Below are 20,222 nucleotides of genomic sequence, written 5' to 3' on the forward strand. Positions count from 1 at the left end.
CTTATTATTTTCTTTTGCCTTTTTAAATTCCGTTGGGGTAATTTCTATAACATCATCGGAATTCTCGTCGGAATCCGATTCATCGGAGAATTGGTAATCCTCCCAATATTTTGCTTCCTTGGCGGAAACACCATTGACCATAATTAACCTTGGTCGGTTGGTTGAGGATTTTCTTTTACTTAACCGTTTTATTATTTCCTCCACCGGTTCTATTTCTTCATCCGGTTCCGATTCTTCTTCCAGTTCCGATTCTTCTTCCGGTTCCGGCTCTTCTTCCGGTTCCGACTCTTCTTCCGGTTCCTCTTCGGGAACTTGTGAATCAGTCCACGAATCATTCCAATTTACATTTGACTCTTCATTATTATTAGGTGAGTCAATGGGACTTGTTCTAGAGGTAGACATCTATCACATAATATCAAACGCGTTAAGAGATTAATATATCACATAATATTCACATGTTAAAAATATATAGTTTCCAACAAAATTTGTTAAGCAATCATTTTTCAAGTAAACACGGTCGAAGTCCAGACTCACTAATGCATCCTAACAAACTCGATAAGACACACTAATGCAAAATTCTGGTTCTCTAAGACCAACGCTCGGATACCAACTGAAATGTCCCGTTCTTATTGATTAAAAACGTTCCATATTAATTGATTTCGTTGCGAGGTTTTGACCTCTATATGAGACGTTTTTCAAAGACTGCATTCATTTTTAAAACAAACCATAACCTTTATTTCATAAATAAAGGTTTAAAAAGCTTTATGTAGATTATCAAATAATGATAATCTAAAATATCCTGTTTACACACAACCATTACATAATGGTTTACAATACAAATATGTTACATCGAAATCAGTTTCTTGAATGCAGTTTTTACACAATATCATATAAACATGGACTCCAAATCTTGTCCTTATTTTAGTATGCAACAGCGGAAGCTCTTAATATTCACCTGAGAATAAACATGCTTTAAACGTCAACAAAAATGTTGGTGAGTCATAGGTTTAACCTATATATATCAAATCGTAACAATAGACCACAAGATTTCATATTTCAATACACATCCCATACATAGAGATAAAAATCATTCATATGGTGAACACCTGGTAACAGACATTAACAAGATGCATATATAAGAATATCCCCATCATTCCGGGACACCCTTCGGATATGATATAAATTTCGAAGTACTAAAGCATCCGGTACTTTGGATGGGGTTTGTTAGGCCCAATAGATCTATCTTTAGGATTCGCGTCAATTAGGGTGTCTGTTCCCTAATTCTTAGATTACCAGACTTAATAAAAAGGGGCATATTCAATTTCGATAATTTAACCATAGAATGTAGTTTCACGTACTTGTGTCTATTTTGTAAATCATTTATAAAACCTGCATGTATTCTCATCCCAAAAATATTAGATTTTAAAAGTGGGACTATAACTCACTTTCACAGATTTTTACTTCGTCGGGAAGTAAGACTTGGCCACTGGTTGATTCACGAACCTATAACAATATATACATATATATCAAAGTATGTTCAAAATATATTTACAACACTTTTAATATATTTTGATGTTTTAAGTTTATTAAGTCAGCTGTCCTCGTTAGTAACCTACAACTAGTTGTCCACAGTTAGATGTACAGAAATAAATCGATAAATATTATCTTGAATCAATCTACGACCCAGTGTATACGTATCTCAGTATTGATCACAACTCAAACTATATATATTTTGGAATCAACCTCAACCCTGTATAGCTAACTCCAACATTCACATATAGAGTGTCTATCGTTGTTCCGAAATATATATAGATGTGTCGACATGATAGGTCGAAACATTGTATACGTGTCTATGGTATATCAAGATTACATAATATACAATACAAGTTGATTAAGTTATGGTTGGAATAGATTTGTTACCAATTTTCACGTAGCTAAAATGAAAAAAATTATCCAATCTTGTTTTACCCATAACTTCTTCATTTTAAATCCGTTTTGAGTGAATCAAGTTGCTATGGTTTAATATTGAACTCTATTTTATGAATCTAAACATAAAAAGTATAGTTTTATAGTCGGAAAAGTAAGTTACAAGTCATTTTTGTAAAGGTAGTCATTTTAGTCGAAAGAACGACGTCTAGATGACCATTTTAGAAAACATACTTCCACTATGAGTTTAACCATAATTTTTGGATATAGTTTCATGTTCATAATAAAAATCATTTTCCCAGAATAACAACTTTTAAATCAAAGTTTATCATAGTTTTTAATTAACTAACCCAAAACAGCCCGCGGTGTTACTACGACGGCGTAAATCCGGTTTTACGGTGTTTTTCGTGTTTCCAGGTTTTAAATCATTAAGTTAGCATATCATATAGATATAGAACAAGTTAGCATATCATATAGATATAGAACAAGTTTAGCATATCCAGGTTTTTCGTGTTTAGTTGATTTTAAAAGTCAAGTTAGAAGGATTAACTTTTATTTGCGAACAAGTTTAGAATTAACTAAACTATGTTCTAGTGATTACAAGTTTAAACCTTCGAATAAGATAGCTTTATATATATGAATCGAATGATGTTATGAACATCATTACTACCTTAAGTTCCTTGGATAAACCTACTGGAAAATAGAAATATGGATCTAGTTTCAACGGATCCTTGGATGGCTCGAAGTTCTTGAAGCAGAATCATGACACGAAAACAAGTTCAAGTAAGATCATCACTTGAAATAAGATTGTTATAGTTATAGAAATTGAACCAAAGTTTGAATATGATTATTACCTTGTATTAGAATGATAACCTACTGTAAGAAACAAAGATTTCTTGAGGTTGGATGATCACCTTACAAGATTGGAAGTGAGCTAGCAAACTTGAAAGTATTCTTGATTTTATGTAACTAGAACTTGTAGAATATATGAAGAACACTTAGAACTTGAAGATAGAACTTGAGAGAGATCAATTAGATGAAGAAAATTGAAGAATGAAAGTGTTTGTAGGTGTTTTTGGTCGTTGGTGTATGGATTAGATATAAATAATATGTAATTTTGTTTTCATGTAAATAAGTCATGAATGATTACTCATATTTTTGTAATTTTATGAGATATTTCATGCTAGTTGCCAAATGATGGTTCCCACATGTGTTAGGTGACTCACATGGGCTGCTAAGAGCTGATCATTAGAGTGTATATACCAATAGTACATACATCTAAAAGCTGTGTATTGTACGAGTACGAATACGGGTGCATACGAGTAGAATTGTTGATGAAACTGAACGAGGATGTAATTGTAAGCATTTTTGTTAAGTAGAAGTATTTTGATAAGTGTATTGAAGTCTTTCAAAAGTGTATAAATACATATTAAAACACTACATGTATATACATTTTAACTGAGTCGTTAAGTCATCGTTAGTCGTTACATGTAAGTGTTGTTTTGAAACCTTTAGGTTAACGATCTTGTTAAATGTTGTTAACCCAATGTTTATAATATCAAATGAGATTTTAAATTATTATATTATCATGATATTATCATGTATGAATATCTCTTAATATGATATATATACATTAAATGTCTTTACAACGATAATCGTTACATATATGTCTCGTCTAAAAATCATTAAGTTAGTAGTCTTGTTTTTACATATATAGTTCATTGTTAATATACTTAATGATATGTTTACTTATCATAGTATCATGTTAACTATATATATATCCATATATATGTCATCATATAGTTTTTATAAGTTTTAACGTTCGTGAATCACCGGTCAACTTGGGTGGTCAATTGTCTATATGAAACATATTTCAATTAATCAAGTCTTAACAAGTTTGATTGCTTAACATGTTGGAAACATTTAATCATGTAAATATCAATCTCAATTAATATATATAAACATGGAAAAGTTCGGGTCACTACATGCAGCTCCACAAAGAGCAAGAAAGGTTGCATTTTCATCAAAGTTTTTCATAGAAAATGAAGTGTTTGAAGATCTAAACGAGACGTAGTTAGAAAAGAATGTGTTACAATCCGTTTCACATCGGATTATGAAAGAAAATTGAAGTCCCTTAGAAGCTTAAAGTAGTGGCAAACTAATATCTCCCACCAATGTTTTTAGTTGAAATCGAGATGAACCCGGTTAGTCCACTGTTTTAGCTTTGAGGGGCGATAGACTCTCGAGGTGTAACGGGCACGCAGCTTGTGCCTCTCTTAGGACCGCTTTGAGGGTCGTTTCAGAAAGTTCAATGATGAAGCTTCTTGAGATTGAAATTAACGCCATTATTGTTTTAAGCAGGAGTCATATGATTATGAAGAAAGCATAGTTATAGTTTTGAGAAGGTATTATAGATAATAGATAATACAGATGAAAATGGGAGACGAGAGAAATTAAGAGGTGGACTTTTTATATGTTTTGATTTTAATTTAGTTTTGATTTTCAAGTGTGAAGATATTAAATTTGGAGAAGAAGATGAAGTTCACATCTAATTAATAAGTTAACAACAAACGTCGATTTATTGGCTTCTTGACTACCGCTTAAAGCATAAATTGAATTTTCAGACATGATCTAAAACCCGTGCAAAATGTGCAAACATCTTGAATCCCTATAAAAATGTTTAGGCCCATTCTTGCATTTTTGAACAAGTTTCAGGGACTAATCTTGTAATTTTGTCAAAAATATATAAACGCTCAGAGGTTCCAATTTTTTAATTTTGGTTCATTACATCTGCCCCCAAAAATTTGACACACGGCCACACTCATACTCAATACCTTAGCTATCGAGAGTACTCACTAAAGAGGCAATGTCAATTTCACGTTCCAATTATGTACGTATATAATTTATATATATGTGTGTGTGTTTTCATCTACTTATATTTGATTGCTTTTAGACTGCAAGTTGTTTAGTTAGGGTTTTAAGTGCCAATTTTTTAATCGTGTGTAATTTTAGATCCGGAGCACACTCAGTATAACCTAGGTTGTTCTTTTTAAATTAGTTTGTTGAATTATATTCTAGGGTTTTAGATACATGCTCTACTCTGGTGGTTAAGTTGTGTACGGTGTTTAATTGTATCTACTCCTAATTGTATATGATTAAATTTTGGATAATTAGTTATTGTTTTTAGGCATCATTTGGTTTCACTGACCAAATTTGATTATAGAAGTAGTTGTAGCTTGTTTGAATTATTAGTGTGAGAGTTTGTTCATATTCCTTCTGGTTCTAATAAAAGTATCTGTACACGAATTATCAAGTGATGGCTTGAGTGTAGATATTCTGTCTGTTATATAGAATTATAGATATATAGATACTGTTTTTAGTTAAATATATATAGAATATAGATAGATACCGTTTTGTTGACATTATGAAACTAATGTTATCGGATGGGGAAAGTAATTAACACATTACTTAAAAAATTCATGTTGTAAAAGTATATGGATGACTCAAAAGAAGTTTGAATGGAAAAGTTGTACACGAAAGCATGTACGAATAATATCAGTTGTTTATGAATGGAAAAGTTTTCATATAAATACTGATTTTATGAATGTATTTATGGGACGCAGCGAATTTGGAGGTAACGCGGTTCATAACATTTTTCTAATAACAATGGGGAAGTCTCCTGAAAATTGGATTAAGACCGTGCCTGTGCCATTTGGGAAGATTTCGTCAAAATCCAATATTTCAAAAGTAAGTAAATAACGTTTGACCTGTCTGTTTTATTTGATTCAGCATACTATATGTATCATAAGTGTTACGAGTATGATTTTTTGAAATGAAACCAATATACATGCTACTGCATAAACTTGACAGCTTGTTTTTTAGACTGAACTGAAGGGAGGGCCCTGTATGTTGATAATCATGTTTTTTTTTCCACGACTATAGGGCTGATAGCGGTTTTGATTATTTGGTAATATCTGTGAGATCACGTTTATAAAATCATAGGTTGTTTTAGGTTTGACTTCCGACTGAACAATGCGTATGAATATAGTGTGTCTAATGCTTACAAGTTATGAGATAAATGACTTTCATAAAGTTAATTTAACATAAAAAGAAGCATGATGTTGTAACTAATGTGGTTTTACTGGCTGCATGTTATAAAAATCAGAAATTAAAGACACTTTCATGATTCTGTAACATCTATGCATGTAACATTTGTTGATCTAGTGGTAACGGCCCATACCTCTTTGTTAGAGGTTGGAAGTTCAATTCACTGGGGTGACAACATTGTGTGATATCCCATGATCTTGAATTCCACCCAAGGTCGCCTTTCGTACATTGTGTTGCGGGGGCAGCGGGGAGGGGGTTATATCAGCCATGCCCTCGGATTGGAAACCCAGGGCAGCAGTTGGGGGCAGGTTATGCAACTGCGGGAGATGATCACGTGGGTAGGTTATGCAACTGCGGGAGATGATCACGTGGGTGGTTCAGTCTCCCTGGGTGATCCCAAACTGCTGTTAAAAAAAAACATTTGTTGATCATGTAATATTTTTGAGAGTCAAGTCTGCATGACCAAACCTCTTGAATGTTAAATTTTGTATAACAATTTTATGTCCACCTCGTGGGCTTGTGGTTATGGACTTGGTATTCTCATTTCATTAGACTGTTTCTGCCAATGCCCAATGCTTCTTGATAGTTTCATATGGTTTCATCTTCGGACTCTTGTTCTCTGTTCTGTTCTGTTTCATCTTCAGACTCTTGTTCTCTGTTCTGTTCAAGGGCAGAACTCTTAAGGGACAAAAGAGGGCTGTGGTCACCCTAAAAAGTTGGGTAAGTTATCGGATTTGTAGTCCTCCGAGTTACGAACATTTGGGCTTTTGAATCAACCAAATCGGAGTCAGTATGAAGGAGGAGATATGGTTGTCATCGTTTTGATCATATCTCTTCCATACGGACTCATATTTAGTTAGATTCAAAAATCTCAAACGCTCGCTATTCAAAGGGCTACAATTTTCACTTTTATACTTGTAGTAAAATCGCACCCGTCAGTGCAATTTTAAGGATTTACTATTAGTCAAGAAAGACAATTAGAATTTCGCTGATCATGGCCCTTCCAATACAAATCTTTAAGTTCCACCACTCGTTCTGTTGGTTCAATTTCATAACTTTCATATGCTATCCCTGCTTTGTCAGTTTACAGCAGTGTTTGTATCTCTTTTAACTTTCTGCGGGGGTATGCTCATTTATTACGATCCATGACTAACTAATATGTAAAGGGTATGCATAGTTAACTTTATCATCTTTAGGTGGTTATAACTTATAACTGTGGGAAATGCCTCTGTGCATGGATGCAAGGTTGCAAAACCCCCTACTTGGGGAGTACTCGGCCGGGTCTTCGGATGCAGTAATTGGCAACTCAGGGATTAATCAGATTGGACTTTTTATACATCTAAATAATAGATCTCACAATTTTATTTATGTGTAAATATAGAAGAAAACCATTATCATAAACATTAATTTTAACATATTGACTAAAAATATAAACACAATCGTTCATTTGTTCAAAAACTCTAATATTCTAGTTTCAATTCATATAAAACGTTGACCATTTTTTACCAAAAAATACGATCCCGATTTTGACCCACTAACCGGCTCTGATAGGTATGTTCATAAAAAGGATTAATCGGGAGTAATCGAAGTGTTTTACAACAGTGCATGGATGCCTGTAGTTATGAGGCTGACATGTGCATGTTGTACCCGTCGTATGTGGCAAGATAAGAGCCTTGTACCGTCATGCAATTTTTCATATATTATAAGAAAAAATCGCATAGTAGCAGTTGTTTTTTCATAATTTTAATGGTATACTAAATTATCAGATTCTGATGTCTTATTGTTATTTTTTTTTTTAAAGACGGCTACTTCAAAGAAAAAAACCTCGATTTCTATTAAAGCACGGTCAAAGGATCTTGGTGCTGATCCGACGGTTATATCAAGTCCAGTTCGTCATGTCATCAATGTAAGCAGAGGACACACACAATTAGAGAAGTGTACCCGTGTCAAATTAATGCATGATACGGCTGATAATGTAAGAAATATGTTAGGATTAGATTCAGCAAATGATGATGAGATAATCAGGCTAGAACAGGCTGCTACAAAAGTACAGGCAGCCATCAAGGGATGCATGGTAAGTTTCTGGAGCTTTATTCTTAGTTATCTTTATTTAATCTATTTTTGTTTTTAATGGTGATAACTATACCTGGCAATTGAGACCCATACTTTCAAATTTGGGTCAAACGAGTCAAGCTTTCAGGTCAATTGGGTCTTAAAAAAATTAAGCGTGACAATGTAAACCAGAACTTAAAAAAAATTCCAATGAATTTTTCTCCAACCTATTGGGTCTTATACAAAATATAAAAGAACGGGTCAAATGGGTATCAAATTCTAAAGTTCAATAAATAGAGACAGGTCTGATGGGTCTTGTGAATGGGTCAAATGGGTCGAGCATAACATATTTTATCCATCAATTATTTATGAAAGTTTTAATGGTTATATCAATTATTATGTATATTAAAATTTTCTTATATATATAATAAAAATATTAATAACTAAAACAATATAATAAATGTAAAAGTATATGACCCGTTTGACTTATTTGACCCATTTGACCAATTACCCGTTTCAACCTGTTACCGAAACCGACACAACCTGACCCGTTTAGATCTGTTTAAATTTTTTACCCGTTTGACCCATGACCCATTTCAACCCTAAACCGTTTTGACCCGTTACCCAAACCAACCAAACCTAACCCGTTTGCCAGGTATTACTTATAACTTACTAATAATATACATGGGTTCGTGAAGGCTCGCCGAGCATTTTGGGCCCTCAAAGGTATTATAAGGCTTCAAGCACTAGTTCGTGGTCATTTGGTGAGGAGACAGGCTGTTGCTACGTTGAGTTGCATGCGTACAATTATTGAAACTGTGGTAAGTCTTTTTTTCTTATGCCACCGTACTCTGATTTAATTAGCTATCTTTCCTTTTTCTATGTTTTAGGCCATCGGGGCCCACACATTAATTTAATTCAAGTGGTGTATCCTTTTTGTTTCATTTGCAAATGATTCCATCTGTATGTTTCACAAGAAAGGAGCCAACTTGCTACAAACTTCTCTCAAATCGGAGAAGCTATCAAATAATGCATTTAGTGCAAAGGTACCTTCAAAAAATTGTATTAATCTTCAAGGTCTAAAATCATTATTATAAATCATTATTATTGGCTTATTGCTATTGCTATGCTAATATTATGTTTTGTTACGAGTTGACAAATTTGATTTTTATTTATTTTCAGCTTCTCGCTTCATTAAACAATACTATGTCATTAAACATCCAGTATGATCCAACTGAACCCAATTCAGTTGGTAATTGGCTTAAGCGTTGGTCATCGTCTAACTTCTGGGACCCACTTCCTCGAAGCAAAAACAACCTTGTTGTAAAACAAACAAAATTACCAACTCAAGAAAAAGACATTATTAAATGGACAAAGAGAAATATTCGCAGAGTTTTGACAGCAAAACTTGGTAGTAATAACAATCTACTGTCAAATTCGTCCGAAAACAAAATGCCAAAACGCTCAGCAAGAAAAATCTCAGTATCTGTTGCCGGGCCCTCTGAAAAGTCAAAAGTCGAGAAAATAAACAACGTAAATGATAGAGAACGACCCAAGCCTAATGATGAAGTGCAGCCGAAGCCCGCTATTTTGAAAGTTTATCAAAGGAGGAGAAAGAGACAGGTGTAGGGCCAGGATTGAATGAGTGTGTTACTCTTTTGCATATAGGGAGATAGGATGTAGTGGTTAGGATTCATGTTTAATTGTGTCTATTGTATTCGGGTTTATAGCTTGAGTAGAGGGGGCATCCGATCTTGTGGATTGGCTGTGAGTATTTATTGTTACTTTCTTCCACATTAATTTCAAGCATCTGGTTATCTTCTTGTTGTTACTTTTCATTGTTCTCCTATTATCATTCTCATTAAGCAAATTTCTGTCAATTGCGGTTGAAATGGTCATACCGGATTGGTGCAAAGCGCTTTTGTGTATAGTAATATTGTGTTTTTTTGTAGTAAAATGATTTCATTGATTTTATGGATTAAATGTACACTTAGGCAACTTTTGGACGGTTCAACCCATTTGATAGGATTTGAGTTGAAAGTTACCTTCTTACAGTATCAAATTTTTATTTCACATCTGTGTATAAAGACACAGCGTCCTATTTATTTTGTCTTTGCATTTTGGGTTAATTACAGAGTAAATAAGTGGTTAGCGCCTTAGCGGACATATTGTACAATCTAACTACATGGGCCAATCTATTTTGTCTTGCATTTTGGGTGGGCCAACAATTATTATACTGTACCAGTTTACACGTGTCCATAATCCATATTACTCCTTACATAATAGAAGTTCATGGTGGGCCTTGGCCCCTCCTATGTTACATACATGGAAGGTTTAAAAAGATGGGAGACGGGGTTGAGACGAACATTGACTAACGTTAACTTATAATCGCTATTATCGTTATATAATACAAAAAGTAACATTAAACAACGTCGGTTTTGATCGATTTGACCGACTTTCGACAGAATTTTTGACTTTTGACCGGCGTTGACCCGACATTATCCACATTTGACCCGACTTTTGACTGTTGACCGACTTATTAGACGACGGGACGGGTTCGAGACGGGCTAGTTACCAAAATATTACAACGTGCGTCGCAATGGACGCAACAGACATCGTTTACAACATTGCTTACATGTGAACACGTGGCTAGTTGATTGTTACTTAATGTTGAAATTTGAATGAATATCCACCTAACAATGAAACAATCAAACAAAAATCTGCAATAACATGCTTGAGTTAAGCATTTTTAATTAGTATTATTTTAGTATTAATCATAATCATAATTTAATTCATAATTTGATTTGATTTGGATTATATAGATATTTTTTTTTTTAGAAAAGTCAGAATATCATAATAATAATAAAATGTATTTGGTAATTTTGTGGGTCTTGAAAAGGATGCATCTAATTGTCCCTAAAATGTTGCAGTGAGTCTCTCACAGTCCCAAACTCCCCCTTCAGATCTTGAATTCATCAACCATTTACATTTTTTTTAATCCTATCAATATCTGTAATTTATACTATGCTCAAATCAATAATTCACAAAAATTCAATTATTTTGTGCTGTTTCATCACCACTGTCATTATCAGTGTTCTCTTGTTATGGGGTGGTGTGAATCTATCAAAAAATGATGAGGATATAGATATTTATGAGCTCAACAATGGCCATTTTTCAGTCAAATTTACCAATTGGGGTGCCACCATTATCTCTGTTTTTCTTCCTGACAAATATGGTACACAAACTTACCTCATATTTTATATTTTTTTTCTTTTCTAAAAATCTTTCTTGAATTTTCCAGTCTTTTTGGAATTTGTTCTGTATAAATATCATTCTGTGATTAATATTTTCATTGTCTTGCATATATTCAGGAAATGTTGCAGATGTGGTTCTTGGATATGATTCTGTGGATACATACAGGGTATGATTTTTTTTAATTTTTATGTCCTTATACCTTATTTATTGATTGTTATGGAAATAGTGTACTGAAATGTACCATAAAATCCATTATCCCATTGTGATGTATGAATGAATGTATGATCAATTACATTGGTAGCACTTCATAATTTTATTCTCTGATTATGTTGATATTTAAAATGATAATTGAGCATTATATATAATTCAATTAATTCTATGATAATGATATTCGAGTGGTATCTGGAAAAAAGGGCAAAAGCTAATGAAAAGATCCATCTTATGACAGTACATAATCATTTAGGATGATTATTTAAAATATTTTCTATTGAGTAGATACTTATTTATATGATAAATTAATTGATATTTCGTTCTTAAAAGTTTTGCTCATATGTATGAGCTCATTTTTAGACTAATAAGTTATTTTAGGCAAAAAGTTAGAACCTAAAAGACCTTAATTTAATACAGATATTTGGCCATAATTATTTAAAATAGTGGCAAATTATAGTGAACTATTGGACCATGTTTCAAATTCTCTGTTTCATGTTTTATGACAATTATTTTTCCTCTTTAGAAACAAAGGTAACTAAAGTGCTGTAAGTTTGAACAAAACTAAACCCGACTAAATTCGCTATTGATTTTGAATCAATTTGTTTACTGAAGCTAGTAAAAGTAACTAAATAGATCTGTTTTTGTTTCATTTTCATGATATCGTAGACTGATACCACCTACTTCGGAGCCTTAGTAGGACGAGTCGCTAACCGAATAGCAGGAGCTCAATTTACGCTAAACGGAACCACTTACAAATTAGATGCTAATGAGAACAACAACATGCTTCATGGTGTAATATCATTCTTGACAACACGTTCTTCTTATTTTTATTTATTTATTTATTTATTACCTCTCGCGCTGTAGGCTTCAAAAGTTTGGTTTGATTTCAGGTGGGCATCGAGGATTTAGTCACGTCGTTTGGGAGGTCTTAAACTACAAAAACAATGACGAATCTCCTACCATTACCTTCACATACCATAGCTTCGATGGCGAAGAAGGTTTATCTCAAATTCGTACTTAACAAATCGCCTTTCTTGAATTCCAGTACAAAAATTGCTATGTTCTAACTTAATTTTTATCAAATTAGGTTTTCCCGGAGCTTTAAATGTGTCGGTCACCTATTCGCTAGTCGATAAGTATAAACTAAGCGTAAAAATGGAAGCAATATCGCTAAACAAGGCAACACCCGTCAACCTAGCCCAACACACGTATTGGAACCTTGGAGGTCACAATAGTGGCGACATCTTATCAGAAAAAATCCAAATATTCGGTTCTTACATCACACCGACAGACGAAAACCTCATTCCGACTGGCGAATTTGCTTCGGTTAAAAATACCACGTACGATCTTCTAAAACCAACGGTCATAAAAAGCAAGATAAACGAACTTGCTGATGGATATGACATAAATTATGTGATAGATGGCGAGAATGGTATGAAGGTTGCCGCTATTGTATGGGATGAAAAATCTGGTAGATCGATGGAATTAAGTACGAATGCGCCAGGTGTGCAGTTTTATACCGGAAATTCTATTGATAATGAGAAGGGGAAGAACGGGTTTATTTATAAGGCGCACGGCGGACTGGCTTTGGAGACACAAGGGTTCCCTGATTCGGTTAATCATCCTAACTTCCCTTCGCAAATCGTTAATCCTGGTGAAATTTACGAGCATCAGATGTTGTTTTCGTTTTCTATTAATTAGTAAGTAGAAGTAGAAATGTTTTGGATTTAAAAAGTACTATAATAAATTATGTGTCTTGTATGGAGTTGTTTTTATATAGTTGTGGGTAACGTGATTGATAATAATTGAGAGCTATCTTGTTTTAGCTTCTACATTATTTGTTGTTGCAGGTTTTACTTCGATCGGCATTTATATAGTCTCGACAGGGAGAAAGTCATTCAGGATGCTGATCCCACGAACTATCTGAGAAAAAAGTTCACGGATGCTGTACATTACGCTAATAAATTAAAATACTGACATAATTTAAAATATTAGAAAATGAATACTAGAACTATTCTTCTTCGGCCACTCCTCAAATTACTTCCCATTTTTTTCTTAACCGGCTGTTATTTTTTTTTTGAACATCCAATATATATATAAACATTGCTCACTCTAGCAAGAAACTAGAGGAGCAACCAACAAAAAAAAACTTACAATAGCTTACAAAGCCAATCGTTTTTAGAGATATTACAATTGCTTCTATATCTAATCCAATTTAAAGAAAAATTACAAATAGAATCAAAAAGATCAGCTTTCTTCATCTTGGTCTGACCGAAGAGCACGTTATTCCTGAATCTCCACATAATCAACATATATGCTATCATGATGATAAACATGTGGTCCTTCACTCTAGCTGTGTAATTCCAATTATTAAGCCACTCCAAAGCTTGACTCCAAGAGTAAAAATGAGGAACGTCTACATTGGTCCATAAGATAACTCTAGACCATACTTGAACCGCAATTGGACACTCGAACAACACATGGTCTGTTGATTCTACCCTACGTCCACATGAAGGACAATCGATGTGCATGATCTCCAAACCCGGCTGTTATTGGTTGTCGTTACAATCACACTTCTTCGTCTTATCTTACTCTTCATAAAATTAAACATTTTTATAGTATAAAATCGCACAAGCTAAGAAAGGTGCTTGTTGAGTAAGGTAAAAGATCAAAGAAGTCTCTCCGATCGATCCCCAGCTCCACGTAAAACACGTATTTCTGTTGAATCGTTAGTAAAAATACTTAATTTTCAACCTCGATATACTAACTATAATCTTTTCAACCGACTGTTACCGCTTGTCGTTGCAATCACACTTTTCTGTCATATGTTACTCTTCATATTTCAATTTATTCGTAAAAATCGCAGGGCTCTTGTACGTACAGAGCAAGTACTTTGTCAAACAGAGAATAATACGACAAACAGTAGGTACACAGAACAAACTACATCGAATAAAATCTTCAACTAATATTTAAATGTGAAATATTTTTGTCAACTACAAACAATAACAAATTTTAGTAACACTAAAAACACTTCAGACTGTTATAATACATCAATTATTGAAGTAGAAGTCAAGAAATGGTGGCTAACAATTTTATATAATTCACAAAAGTCAAATATGTAACACTCTTTGTAGTATAAATATGCATCAATATGTACAAGATAAACACACCATTCTAATATACTTACATCAAGTATTATACTTCTTTCTCTCCATTATAATCCTTGTTCTTACACTTCATTATTAGTATTCTTAATCAAGAATCAAACCACTAAAGGTAGTTATAAGCCTACTGAATTATAACACGTTATCAGCACGAAGTGCTCCGTATAATCAAGGTTTATCTAAGCAAGTACAAGTCACTAATCAAGGCAAGTGTTCAAGTCCGGCAGTACGCTGCTTCGGACCGGTGTACCCTGGGAACAGACGCAGAATCTGTTTAAGGGAATTGTGTCAAACACAAGCCCGGTTCAACCTTCAATTCGGTTAGATCGTTCTATCCTTTTGTTCTTATTATTACGTTTGTGATAATATGCATAATTGTTTCAGTTTCATATACATATTTACCTACAAACTTAAACAGATTATTGTTTTCTTACGAAACTGAATTTCAATAAACTGATGCCGTAAGTTGTTGATGAGCTTATCGATATTATATGCTATTTATATAGACGGTATTTAATCAAATTGATGTATGCTTGACAATTATAACCTCTTGACTATGTTCTAATTAAGTGTTTCATTTATATATTTATAATTTATATATGCTCATCTGGCTATAGTTACGATTAATCCAATCCAATTATTCTTGTGATACTGAGTATTTTATTATTGATTATACAGATTATTTCTTATATAATTTATAATCGTCTGTAGTACCTTTTGATTAAAGTATATTAATTGTAATAGTAGATCACGCTTGCTACTGATGCTATGTAAACCGGATTGTTTGTTCTGAATATTTACAAGGCTACTGATCTTGTCTTACTAATGACTCATCTTACTAATGACTCATCTTATGTATACTGATACAATTCTTCGGTGATAAAATAAAAAAATACTGGCGATATTTATGTTTTAATTCTTGAATGAATTATAATTGGCATGCATCATAAATACGTATGTTAATTAGACTTTTGATTACACATACTCTGTATAAATTTACAATGTTTCATCATACGTGTTATGATTTATATATTAGAAGAATATTATTAATATTAATGATTATGGGTATGTGCATAATACTTGGACACGTGCTATACATTTGGTAAATTCTAAGCAACTTATCTTCATCTCATTACGTTACTTAATAGTTATTTTGTGGAATACGACAATTTGTTATATGGTAATAGCAACTGTGAATCTTGGATAGATCTATATATATTGTATATATTGTGATTATATATGCTACATGGTTATGGTTGCTACCTTGTAAGTTTTTAATTGGTCTAACACATGCACGGAGCTTGAAATTTCATATTACAGGGACCGAAAAAAAAAATAACTAGAACATATAGTTTCAAATATAAAAATAAAACCTCAGCATAGTGGACTGGTGGGCCAAAATTTCTTAAAGTCTTAAAACAAATTACAAAAGTGACGGTTGTGTATTCAGAGGGGCCAAGGTTTAATTTTTACATATAGTCCTCATAAAATACGAAAAATTACTAATAAGTACAAAAGTTTTTGGGCCTCCGTCCTTGGTCTAACATGAAACTTGGAAAAGTGGTTATATTAATTTGTTATATCATGACATATGCTATTATTAATCTAATTGATTAATAAGTTAGTGGATTAGGTTGGCATATTATATTGTGATCGGTGTACTATTTTAAACTCTCGTCATATACATGATTATATGTGTTATACACTGATGCAATTTGATTTCTTTTAAATCACGATAAATTGCATATTGAATTATTTTTAATGTTTAATGCATAATTGATAATCATCATGATCTTTTAAGATTAGAAATATATTTGATGTATACATAAATTTGTTGTATACTTAATATGCATATCTTTCAAGGGAATATAATTCACAGACCTTTGATATATTAGATCGATTTACATGGTAATTTAATATTTGAAATGTTACCTTATATTTGATATATATTATTTTATGCATAAAAGTTTAAAATTATGTGGAGTCCAGTTTTATGATGATTAATTGGGCTTATCATGACTATTGCTACTAGGTTACTAGTACGATTGTTGAGCCGCTTTCTAATGCGGTTCTTTCTCAGATTGTAACTTGTTTGCAGATAGTGGTAACATACACACTATGATCAAATCTAAGAAATATTTCATTGATTTAAATCAAATGAAGGAATTATAAATACTATATCAGGTCTTGCAAACTTGATATAAGGAACGAAAAAGGCAAAAATTCATATTACCAAATGGTACGAATTTTCTGATAAACAATGCTTTGTTTTCTCCCAAATCAAAGAGAAATTGTTAAGTTTCTCTGAAATATATCATAATGGATATGATTATCAGTCAATGATAACCGGAAATGAGAAATACCTATGTAGCACCGAAAAGCGCATATGATGAAAAGTGCAGCGCATATGATTAAAAGCGCAGCGCATATGATTAAAAGCGCATATGATGAAAAGCGCAGCGCATATGATTAAAAGTGCATATGATTAAAAGCGCATATAATGAAAAGTGCATATGATAAAAAGCGCATATGATGAAAAGCGCATATGATGAAAAGCGCAGCGCATATGATTAAAAGTGCATATGATGAAAAGTGCATATGATGAAAAACGCAGCACATATGATTAAAAGCGCATATGGTGAAAAGGATATATGATGAAAAGCGCATATGGTGATTAATAAAAAGCACATACGGTGATTAATGAAAAGCACATATGGTGATTAATGAAAAAGCACATATGGTGATTAATGAAAAGCACATGTGGTGATCAATGAAAAGCACATATGGTGATTAATGAAAAACACATTGAGAAAGAATCACCAATGTTTCTTGAAAGAATTCAAGGTGATATATATGGGGACATGCAAATTTACATGCTGCGATATTATTTCACATTAGACAAAGTGCAACTCATAAATATTCTCCCCTACAACTTGATTTTGGCAGAGAGCCAAATATTTCCCACCATTAGAACATTTGATTGTGCAATGTATGTTCTAGTTGCACAACCATAACACACTAAAATGGGTCCTCAAAGGAGGATGGGGATATATATATTAAATATGAAACATCTTCAATTATAAGATATATTGAACCTATAACGGGTGATGTTTTTACAGCACGTTTTGCTGATTATCAATGTTCCCTAGATTAGGGGGAGAAATGAAAAATAAAGAAAAATATGTTTCATGGTGTGAACATAAATTAATGTATCTTGATCATCGCACAAAAGAATGCGAAAAGAAAGTTAAAAAATAATGCATATGCAAGAACTTGCAAATAAATTACCTGATGCATTTACAGATACAAAAAGGGTGACTAAATCATATATACCAGCAGTAAATGCTTCAGCTAGAATTGAAATTCTAAAAGCTGGAAATGTCACTCATGAGTCTTTGCCACGCCTGAAACGTGGGAGACCAATTGGTTCCAAAGATAAAAATCCTCGAAAAGAAAAATCAGCTGATAATGAGATAAAAGAAAGTGTTCAAGAAGAACCACAAATCAATATTCCTTCTGCAGAGGATATTGATAAATGTAAATACATAAATTGCAATAAATTATGCAATAATATGAAATCGAAATGGAATGACAAATATTGATGAGAATTTTTCATATAATGATATCATGAATAAAGATGATGAGCTGGAACCAAAATCTGTCATTGAATGTCAAAATAGATATGACTATATACGAGCTGAATTAGAATTGCTCAATAAAAGAAAAGTTTTCGGATAAATCATTTTCACTTTTAAAGATGTGAAACGTATGGGACACAAATGAATTTTTACCCGAAAAGGAAATGAGAAAAAAGAAGTTACAAGGTAAAGCTATACTTGTAACTCAAGACTTCTCTCAAAGACCAAAATTGATTATGAGAAAACTTCTTCTCCTGTTATGGATGAAATTACTTAATCAGCCTAGCAGTTTCTAAAAAAAAAAAAATTTAGAAATACATCTAATGGATGTTGTTACTGCTTATCTATATGGATCACTTGATAGTAATATATATATGAAGATACCTGAAGGGTTTAAGGTATCAGAAGCATCTAATGCAAAAACACAAGGAAATGTATTTCATTAAATCACAAAGATTTTTATATGGGTTCATACACTGGTATAACCGATTAAGTGATTAATTGATAAAAAAGGGGGTATAAAAATAATCTTATTTGCACATGTGTTCTTATTAAGAAAACAATGTCCGGATATGTGATTGTAAACTGTTTATGTCGATGATCTTAACATCATAGGTACAAATAAAGAGATCCATGAAACCATTCAACTTCTAAAGAAAGAATTTGAAATGAAAGATCTCGAAAAAAAAACCAAGTATTGCCTTGGTTTGCAGACTAAGCATATGCCTAATGGTTTACTTGTACATCAAACAACTTATACAGAAAAGATTTTAAAACGTTTCAATATGGACAATGCAAAACCATTAAGTACTCCTATGGTTGTTAGATCACTTAATGTTGACACTGATCCATTTCGTCCCTGTGAAGATCATGAAGATATTCTAGGACCAGAAGTACCATATCTTAGTGCAATTGGAGCTCTTATGTATCTTATAAATTGTACAAGACCTGACATTTCTTTTGCAGTTAATTTGTTGGCAAGGTTATTTATCTGATACACATAAAGCTAAATCTCAAAATGGATATGTATTCCTAAATGGAGGTACTGCAATATCATGGCGTTCTCAAAAACAAACACTTGTTGCAACATCATCGAATCATGCCGAAGTGATTGCATTACATGAAGCTACTCGGGAATGTTTTTGATTGAGATCAATGAGACAACTCATTACTGATTCTTGTGGACTAGAACGCAATAAAAGTCCAACAACTATCTATGAAGATAATGCAGCTTGCATAGCACAGATGAAAGAAGAGTATATCAAAAGTGACCGAACAAAACACATACCTCCTAGATTCTTCTCATACACTCAAAATCTCATTAAGGCCAACCAGATTGAAATGAGATACGTTCAATCAACAACTCTGCTGATCTTTATACCAAAGCACTGTCAACTGCTATTTCCAGAACACACGTTCACAATATTGGCATGAGTCAAGTTCAAAAGATGTGACGACTCAATGATGTCTACTTGAGGGGGAGTCAACCTTATACTGCACTCTTTTTCCCTTAGCTAAAGTTTTTATCCCACTGGGTTTTTCTTTAGCAAGGTTTTTAACGAGGCAGTACAAGTTGTTCGCTACTAAAATTGTCATCCAAGGGGGAGTGTTATAATACATCAATTATTGAAGTAGAAGTCAAGAAATGGTGGCTAACAATTTTATATAATTCACAAAAGTCAAATATGTAACACTCTTTGTAGTATAAATATGCATCAATATGTACAAGATAAACACACCATTCTAATATACTTACATCAAGTATTATACTTCTTTCTCTCCATTATAATCCTTGTTCTTACACTTCATTATTAGTATTCTTAATCAAGAATCAAACCACTAAAGGTAGTTATAAGCCTACTGAATTATA

General features: G+C 32.8%; 2 protein-coding genes across 2 annotated transcripts; both read left to right on the plus strand.

The window, feature by feature from the left end:
• Positions 1-4,716: 4,716 nt before the first annotated feature.
• LOC139865783 (protein IQ-DOMAIN 29-like) lies at positions 4,717-9,889 on the plus strand. The gene is made up of 6 exons (XM_071853883.1): positions 4,717-4,816; positions 5,550-5,673; positions 7,835-8,107; positions 8,784-8,906; positions 9,063-9,131; positions 9,268-9,889. Exons 2-6 carry the CDS (start codon positions 5,593-5,595, stop codon positions 9,712-9,714), a joined length of 993 nt encoding a protein of 330 aa, XP_071709984.1. The 5' UTR covers positions 4,717-4,816; positions 5,550-5,592; the 3' UTR covers positions 9,715-9,889.
• A 1,095-nt stretch (positions 9,890-10,984) lies between these two features.
• Positions 10,985-13,319, plus strand: LOC139865784 (uncharacterized). Its single transcript, XM_071853884.1, has 5 exons — positions 10,985-11,320; positions 11,457-11,506; positions 12,217-12,340; positions 12,441-12,548; positions 12,638-13,319. The coding sequence occupies exons 1-5, from the start codon at positions 11,110-11,112 to the stop codon at positions 13,249-13,251; spliced, it is 1,107 nt and encodes a 368-aa protein (XP_071709985.1). The 5' UTR covers positions 10,985-11,109; the 3' UTR covers positions 13,252-13,319.
• The last annotated feature ends 6,903 nt before the right edge of the window (positions 13,320-20,222 follow it).

Source organism: Rutidosis leptorrhynchoides, chromosome 9, assembly GCF_046630445.1.
Source record: "Rutidosis leptorrhynchoides isolate AG116_Rl617_1_P2 chromosome 9, CSIRO_AGI_Rlap_v1, whole genome shotgun sequence".
NCBI lineage: Eukaryota > Viridiplantae > Streptophyta > Magnoliopsida > Asterales > Asteraceae > Rutidosis > Rutidosis leptorrhynchoides.

Coding starts and splice junctions, on each gene's coding strand:
- LOC139865784 (XM_071853884.1), top strand. CDS start 11,110: ATGCTCAAATCAATAATTCACAAAAATTCAATTATTTTGTGCTGTTTC. Junction 11,507..12,216: donor ATTCTGTGGATACATACAGG/GTATGATTTTTT, acceptor ATGATATCGTAG/ACTGATACCACCTACTTCGG. Junction 12,341..12,440: donor GAACAACAACATGCTTCATG/GTGTAATATCAT, acceptor GTTTGATTTCAG/GTGGGCATCGAGGATTTAGT.
- LOC139865783 (XM_071853883.1), top strand. CDS start 5,593: ATGGGGAAGTCTCCTGAAAATTGGATTAAGACCGTGCCTGTGCCATTT. Junction 8,907..9,062: donor GTACAATTATTGAAACTGTG/GTAAGTCTTTTT, acceptor ATGTTTCACAAG/AAAGGAGCCAACTTGCTACA. Junction 9,132..9,267: donor ATAATGCATTTAGTGCAAAG/GTACCTTCAAAA, acceptor ATTTATTTTCAG/CTTCTCGCTTCATTAAACAA.